Source organism: Ruditapes philippinarum, unplaced genomic scaffold (assembly GCF_026571515.1).
Source record: "Ruditapes philippinarum isolate M1 unplaced genomic scaffold, ASM2657151v2 ctg23185_1_1_1_1, whole genome shotgun sequence".
In the NCBI taxonomy this organism is placed as follows: domain Eukaryota; kingdom Metazoa; phylum Mollusca; class Bivalvia; order Venerida; family Veneridae; genus Ruditapes; species Ruditapes philippinarum.
The window spans coordinates 1-8,897 of NW_026862359.1; the positions used below are offsets into that span (position 1 = coordinate 1).

General features: G+C 31.9%; 2 protein-coding genes across 2 annotated transcripts; both read right to left on the reverse strand.

Moving 5' to 3' along the window:
- Positions 1–6: 6 nt before the first annotated feature.
- On the reverse strand, positions 7–4,091 carry LOC132718811 (uncharacterized; the record flags this gene model as incomplete). Its single annotated transcript, XM_060702545.1, is given in 4 exon segments — positions 7–43; positions 1,275–1,415; positions 2,705–2,986; positions 3,214–4,091. Coding segments are annotated over 4 exon segments (464 nt in total), but the record flags the coding sequence as incomplete, so codon positions are not given.
- A 716-nt stretch (positions 4,092–4,807) lies between these two features.
- LOC132718812 (uncharacterized) lies at positions 4,808–6,328 on the reverse strand. The gene is made up of 2 exons (XM_060702546.1): positions 6,220–6,328; positions 4,808–5,181 (listed from the first exon to the last, which is right to left on the reverse strand). Exons 1-2 carry the CDS (start codon positions 6,290–6,292, stop codon positions 4,826–4,828), a joined length of 429 nt encoding a protein of 142 aa, XP_060558529.1. The 5' UTR covers positions 6,293–6,328; the 3' UTR covers positions 4,808–4,825.
- Positions 6,329–8,897: the final 2,569 nt, after the last annotated feature.

An 8,897-nucleotide genomic window follows, 5' to 3' on the forward strand; every position in this document is an offset into this window, starting at 1 on the left:
ACAAACCGTTGTCGAAGTCTGTTTCTTTCCTGACTCGGCTGATCTGTTGAAAAATAAAAAGTAATATTAGAACTGATAAAAATACAGTTTATACTTTTTTACAATGTAAATCATGGCAGGATTAAAGCAAACAGAAAAAAGCAGATTGAGCATTCCTTTAAGCAATAACAATGTAACGCTTAGATAAAAAGTAGTTTATTGTAGTAAATTCAACGTATGTGAGCCGCACCATGACAACACCAACATAATGGGTTTGCGACTAGCATGGATCCAGACCAGCCTGCGCATCCGCGCAGTCTGATCAGGATCCATGCTGTTCGCTTACAAACCTTATAACAAGTAGAGAAACTGATAGCGAACATAGCGTAATTACATGATTGATTACTTCAACTCCAGATAGAAAACAGAAAATCTCATCCTATAGACTTTAAACTGGTTGCTAACGATATGAGCATCTATGATATTTTCACAAGAGTAACATGTTCAACTTATCAAAAAGGAAAAGTTAATGTTTTATATTTATGAAGTAGTATTGTTGGTATTTGAAAAATAAGAAAACGTATTGGTGAAGCAAAATCCCTTAAAACGTCCAAAATCGAAAAGTTGCATACTCGACTTGATTGAGCCTGTTCCTGGACAGTAATGGAAAGTGCAAGTATCCGTCCAGGCCACTAGTTCCGGCTTAAGCAGAATGAACATTTAAACATGAAAATGGTGAACATTTTAAACATCCACGGACACGGCGGTCAACGTTGAATCTTCTATATATGTGACACGTTCGTGTAATTCCATGACAAAAGAAATGCGTCAAGAAAACAATGGGCGCAACTAAATAAAGTTGAATTTTGAAAGATGATCAGAGGTTATGAAGCCATCATAACACAGAAAAGGCATCAAAATACAAATTTGAAAAGAAGGCAATATACATCCCTATGCTGATTATACAGTATTCGGTTAGAAATACTGAAACCATCCAAGTTAAGAAAGTCCATTAGATAAACAATAAATATCATAAACATTTATACACAGCAATAATGTCGAGCTGAACTATCATCAATGATAGAAAATATATAACATCTATTAACGGCGGAACTTTTTACGGCCTCCACACAATACAAATGGTACTGATGTGACCATGATGGATATAGGAAAAGGGAATTCCTAAAAAGCGTCCAAAATGACAAAATTAGAAACTGTCATTTAAGGTTTATCTCAGACTATAAAAGTTTGCTACTATTACAACAAATAATTCTATCTATCAATTTATTTATTACCTTGCTCATTGTTTCGTTTGTTTTTTATGACAATTACAATGATAACGATTATTACAACCAACGCCGAACATATTCCGACAATGATTCCAATAAGCTTTCCATTTCCGTTGCTGGACATTTCAGACATTTGTTTTTGGTTCCCTGGAACAATAAAACATAAATTAAGAAAAATGACACCGAAAAAAAAAGAGAACTACTTAATTAATTCTTTTTAAGTGAGGGCTGGTTTATTTTTATTTGCTTTTAACTAAAGTAAAAGAAAGATTTTAATTTTAATCATTTGAATATACAATGTTCATATATATGACATTTTATGAGGAATTCTTCCCTTTTGCTCCAATTTATAGACAGTGCAGGTACGTATATTAACTAAATAAAATATTTTGTTTTATCAACACATGCAGAATAACCATGTACTAATGTTAATATACTTACCTGGAATAACTTACAAAAAAGAAGTTGAATATACCTTCTGAGTAAATGAAAAAAAATGGGGAAAAATTCATCCATTTTCAAAAAGATAGCATCAAAATTACTCGGCTGAAAATTATAAATAATGTCATAAACCATTAACTATGATGTAGTGACTAACTTTTCAGCTTTCATTTATATTTCAAAGGTCTTTAAATACCTCTGATGCTTCGGCTAAAATAGGTCGTGAATTTAATTATGCACCACAAAAATTTAACATTTTCCTTCAAATACCACGACACATAAACAGTAGAACAGATGATAAGGGAGTGTTAAAAGTACCTTCACGACATACTTTAATTTATTTTAAACCGATTTGTGCAAGTTTAGTCAGTTTTCTTTGAGTGGTTTAAGCCTGATGACTCTGCAGATTTTATACGTGTTCACTCGTTTCAAACTAACTTTCCGCCATTTTGTAAATGTCATTCATCCAAAGTGGAATATTGCCAACCCGATTTACGCCATTGAAAGCGTGATCTAGTAAAAATTTACATACATAACAAAGAAATAAGACTAACCTGTCATTATTTCTTGAGTCTTTTGTGCAGATGCCCATACATTAGCGCTTAATTAACATATTTTTCATGAACTGAAATTGTTGCCTTCCGCCATCGATTAATGTTTTTCGGAGCATGTGCGCATGCGCGTAAATTGCACGACACCAATCACGGTCTAATATCTATTTGCGGATACCGTTAATATACGTACCTGGACAGTGTAAGAGGACAAACGTAGTGACATACCTATCGACGTAAAATTCACTGGCATGGTAGTCATAAAAAATGGCATACTGATCGACATTTTGATCGACGTTAACTAATTTCTTTTTAGCCACATCTAAATATCGATATTTAAAGTTTGTAATACGAGTTTGACTTAAAACAGCCTTATAACAATAGTGTATTTGTATCCTGATGTAAGCTGAAATGAAAGGAACGGTCATACAAGATCTTACTTACTGGATGTATAGATGTTAACAATCAAAGTTTTCTTGTAGTTCAGTTGCAAATAGCTTATCGCACACACAAAGTATTTTTTCGAGATGACATCTGCATTTACGTCTAAAACACATTCCTTTTCATAATCACATTGCTTCTTTATTTTGTCTTCTTTTTCTGACATCTCAATCCAGGATATATTAGAGGGGGGAACGCTGTCAGCTGTACATTTAACATGTGCTCTTTCTCCTTTGGTAATATCTAACATTGGTCCAGAAATATTGAACTTTATAACTGGGCGGTCTGAAATTTACGTGCAAGAAATCATCTCGTAAGCAATAGATTAGACGCAATTTGAAGCAAAGTCATATTTTTTCTTTTGTGTGTGTGCGTGCGTGCGTGTGCGTGTGTCCGTTTACTTTGAAAGGTTGTCAGTTCTTTTTTCTATCTGAAGATCTTGATAAGATTTTAAAACATTAAAATAAGCTTTCCTTCAGTATATATTAAATTAGATATAAAAAAACACTTACACATAAAGTTAACTTGTTTCGCTTTGGAACAGTATCTAGATGTATTGTACCATTTATTATAACTACAACAGAATATTTTCTCTCCGTTCCATTCTCGTCTAAAATTTGTCAGGCTGATAAAGCTACTGTATAACGAAGTGGCCTTATTGAACGTAGTGCTCGCATTTACGTCAGCAGAAGACACCTTTATACCAGAAATGTTGAAGTAAACCTCTGGTAAAGGTCTTGAGCTTGGACTCAGGCAAGTGATATGTACAGGACTCCCTTCTTTTAGGTAATTTGGTGTTGATAACCTAACATTAGCTGGAGGCTCTGTAGAAAATATAAAGATTTAAGAGTATAATTTATATATATCCCATCGATATTCAGATTTTCCACATAAAGAAGAAACATAGATATCGTTATAAAATACAGAAAATCAGAATCCTTATAGTGCGTACACAAGAAAACTGAAAATATTCTGGCTTGACTAGACTGAGTCTGTTTTATTAATTGCATGTTACGGACCACGCCCGATAGCACCGGCTTAAGCAAAATTCAACATTCAACATCAACAGATAAAACCTGTTTTGATACAAGCAATGTAAACAAAATATTTGTTTTCTTCGATTAACGAACAAAAAGTAAATTTCAATCAATTCTAAAAAGTGAATGTAATACTGAATTTATTGAACGAGTTGAATAAAAGATATTAATTTATTGATCACTATATACACCGTAAGTCCAGAAAAGTAATTGTAGTACATGTAACTGGAAAAGAAACCATTTTAGATTGTGAAACATTACAAGATAATTGTTTTTTAAGTTTGCTTTGAAATAATTCTGGTCTGGACCAACAACTTCTGTACACATTTTTATTCCCTCCTCCCGTTTTAACAAAATAGGTATTTTCTTTTACTTAGTGACCCAAAAAGAAAACGGTTTTGCACAGCGCTTTTCAATCGATAAACTAAATTCTAATTAATTATATTTCTTAATTATCTGTACATATTTATTACTATTTTAAATGCTTCGCTTGAACTATGTAGCAGTGCTATACAAATTGTATGATTTGATGATTTGATATATTGTATGATATATATATAGTTCCATTGTGTAGGAAGCTATAAGCTTGTAAAACACACTTTCGAATTCGTTCCTGGAAGCAACCAGTACTGAGCAATGAGTGTAAAATGTTGTTGCTCAAGGACACAACGACTTGCCCCTGACGAGGTTCGAACCCATGAGATTTTCGATCATTAGATAGATAGCCCGATGTGTTAAACACTCGGCCATGCCACCACTACGAAGTACAATGTACTACAAAGGACAAATAGTGCAAGGTGAACTCACAAAACCCCTAAAAATATGCCGGAAGTAAAATATTAATCACATTGCCTGTTATTCTTTACAATCTGAACTTCAAACTTTAATAAATTTTGGATCGTTTGTCGGCTATCAACGCAAAATAATTTATCGGTTAAACATTAGTTCTTATCAATATATACTACAAATTAATTTGACATAACTAATTTTATTTTTTTTGCAACGTCTTTATAACACTGCTCTTTTTTCATGTTTAAACATACTAGTACTTAATATCTATAACTGAAATAATTCAAATTATTTAAATTCAAAAAAAGTAATTGCTTTGGTTAATGTCTATGATAAAACATAACTTACTTATAACATACACTTTGGCAGTAGTGATTAGTGGTGACAATAATGCATCATTCATTACCGAACACGTGATTGTTGTATTGTGGTAACTGTCAGCAAGTGTGATAAATGCTATATTAACCGATACATCAACAGCATAAGGAATTGTTATAAATGAGTTGTCTCCTACTGTTACAATAACATCAACGGGTGGTGTCCCGCCACTTGTCTTGCAATGGACTTGAATGTTCTCTTTGTCAGAACCAACAATGCATTTCTTACAATCATCAATGTCCTGCAAACCTACAAATTCTGGGGCACTCGGTGGCACTAAAACATAACAAATATCACTTGTATACATTAATATATTGGACAGCCAATAATTTGTATACTGTGTGCCATTCAACATTAAAATAGGGTTATCATTTAAGTGAGTAGATTAAATTGGACTCTACTGCAGTAGTGGATTTTGTAACGGTAAAATATCACGTAGCGCGGATGCACCAATTGTGATCCGTAAAATATATGAGATACACAGCACGATACAAAATACAAATAATGTATTCAGATACCCTTGAAATGGCCTTTAAAATTTTACCTCCTCGTGTATCAACAAAGCCTTTGACCATAACGTTATGTATGTCAGCAACTGCCACAATATACAATCGGGTTTCTGCCAGTCGGATACATGATGCGTACTAAGGGGAAGACTCAAAGTGTATGCTGTTGTCAACTATCGTTCTAACCCCACCCCAACACACAGGGACAAAATAATGATAAGTAAAATGTTATTTTTCCATATCTAGTATTTATACAGAAAACATAAATCTGTCGTCAAGTCTTTATCGTTTTATGATGTTGTCGAAAAAGCGGCAAGGGTATGGAATATAATTATACCGTGTTGGTGAGATTAAAAGTGTGTAAAGGTTTAAAACAAAACATAATTTGTAGAAGTTTTGACCACATTTTAGCTTTATTCTTCGTTTGTTAGTTAGTTAACTTAAATTGTCACTTAGTTGTTGATTCTAAATTATAATAAAGAGCAATCATCTCGTCAGCAAAATAATAATAATGCACTGGTGTAAATATTAGAAATATATACAACGTCAACATCTAAATCATCATAAATGTTGTCACTGCCAAAATCTCCCCAATCACTATTACAATGTCAGAATCATTCATTATAATTATATTACCACCATCACCTGATTCAACATCATTATCCTCATTGTCAACAAAATCGCCACATATTAAAATCGTCATCATCATTTCATTTCATTGTAAGGTTAGCATTTCTATCAACATCAACAAGACCGTCATATAATTAGCAAAATTTGAAAATAATGAAATAAAATACAATATACCTACCAGTTCCTGTGACAACACATGTTACTAAAATGACTGAAAAAAATCCAAAAAGGAAACAAGTATTACTATTCATTGTAAGCAAAGAGTAACTAAATACAGATTCTAAAGATACATGTCTATATTTAAACAGTGTATGTGAAACATTGATTCCAAGGGGAAGTTAGAGAACTTATATATAATGTCCGCTTTACATATATCTTTATTTATTATGATAAAACTTAATGATCAATCAGGGAGGATGGTCATAAGATTTCCGGGCTACATAAAGTTTCCTTAATGTTATTTAATTGTTAAATCGTGCATATGTCCATTAAAAACATTGTTATAACGGAAAACGTCCCGCTATCACTATATTACAACAGGACTGTCATCGCTGACAATGTCGTGACAATTAAAACAAGTAAAATGGTTTCCTGCGGGGAACATTTTTAATGATATAAAGATATTTCATTTAACTATTTTCAACATTGTTGGGGGGGGGGATAAATAAACGTTTGTATCAGGAATATAGTTGACAATGATAGATCAATATAGAAGAAGGTCTTTGGAAACTGGTGACCGTTGATGACCCGAGAAGGTCGAAAATAAAACAATTATTTCTTTTTAAGAAAATGATTAAATAGGCCTACCATTTTATGAATAATTCCGAGCAAAAAAATAAATTAATTAATAAAGTAAACACACAAGTTTTCGCAGAAAATATCTCTATTTATTATGGCAGATGCCACTACGAATATTTTAATTTTGTAGATTTTCAGTATAAACAATTTATTGTTTGTAACATTTTGAGATACATATTAAAGAAACATTGATAATTTTCAAACACATCATTCAAGTTTTTTCCACCTTAAACGGTAACATAATTATAGAAAATTAAAAATATCACGTAATAGTTTTTTGTTCTTAATTAGGTGTAATTCTGACTTATTCCCTAGAGGATTATCCGTAACGTACCGGCAAACGGTATTTAGCCAGGTTTTCGAAAAGGTCAATTAACCAATCATGTACGGTTTACAGATCACATGCTCCTCCATGTACCGAAAACAGGTCACGTGCTCCTCCATGCCTCAAAAGTTAAACGCGTACCAATACCCTGCGGTCTCCAGATCAGGATGATAACGCTCGTGCTTACTTTATAGGCGGTGCTTAGTATGCTTAGTGTTCTATCCCATGAATAGATATTTTTCAGTAGATTCATACAATAAATGTTTTAATTATACAATAAATATTTTCAAATATAGAATATACAATTTTTGCACACAAATATTTTTTATGATGAACAAATATTCAGCAGGATTGAATAAATATCATGGTAAAGAATGTAAAATTCGAGTTATACAATATAAATATTGGATACAGTATAGAACAAAAATCAAAAACTGCTTTGAATGATAGAATTTTTAATTTGAAAAATTCGAAAGTATTGATAAATGTTTTGTTTTGAATAGTTATAGTGATTTTTTACATGTTTTTCGGTGGTTTATAGAAATAATATATCAGTGAAATATAAAACTACAAGAAACAGTTGAAATATCAATTTAAAATTTAAATTGTTTCACTGCTTTGAATTAAAGCACGTCATATAAGATGTGGTTAATGATAAGGAACATATATTTGAAGTATTAAGTTGATCCCTTGAGAAATAAGGAAGTAACCGAAAAAAATGAAGGAAAATTCTAAGTTCAAGGGGAGATAGAAATTAAAGTATTGTTACTAGAGTTATATACATTGTCACATAAGATGTGGTTAATGATAAGGAACATATATTTGAAGTATGAAGTTGATCCCTTAAGTAATAAAGAAGTTAAAGTAAAAATAATATTTTTAGAGGAAATTCTAAGTTCAAGGGGAGATAAATATAAAAAATATTGGTGCTAGAGTTATAAACCTTGTCACATAAGATGTGGTTGGTGATAAGGAACATATATTTGAAGAATGAAGTTAATCCCTTAAGAAATAAAGAAGTAACAGTAAAAAATGATATTTTTTAAGAAAAATTCTACGTTCAAGGGGAGATAAATCTAAAAATGTAGATGCTAGAGTTATGAACCTTGTCACATAAGATGTGGTTGATGATAAGGAACATATAATTGAAGTTTAAAGTTGATACCTTAAAAATGTAAAGTTATGGTGAAAAATAGTTTACTGCACCAAAACTTTAATCTTAAATTTGGACGCGGACGCCGACCCCGGGTCTAGTAGGACAGCTCTCCATATACTTCGTATAGTTGAGCTAAAACTATTGATAAATGTTTTGAAAAGTTACAGTGGTGATAGAATTATTTCAATAAAAAAATGAATAACATGGCACATAATGAAATATACAAAAAATACACATATTTTTTTTCTTGTATTTTGTGTGTGTGTGGGGGGGGGAGGAGGGGGGGGGGGTGGGTGGGTATAATTATTTTATTGAAATGCCTTGTGAAATGCAATATAACGTTTACAGTAGATGTAAAATTTATTGCCAGTCCGAAAATCTGTTCCAGACATTTTTTATGACATTTCAATACCTGAATTATTCATAATATGTTTCTCTATATCATTAGGGATTTTCACACGTCATATTTAAAGTTGCCATCAAAATATCAAGATAGTTTCTTTATTTTTGTCACCTTAAATCCTCCCTCCTTAATTTGTACCACTTGGTATCTGTCCTTTAAATCATTGTAAAATTC

Coding starts and splice junctions, on each gene's coding strand:
- LOC132718812 (XM_060702546.1), bottom strand. CDS start 6,292: ATGAATAGTAATACTTGTTTCCTTTTTGGATTTTTTTCAGTCATTTTA. Junction 5,182..6,219: donor ATGTGTTGTCACAGGAACTG/GTAGGTATATTG, acceptor GTTATGTTTTAG/TGCCACCGAGTGCCCCAGAA.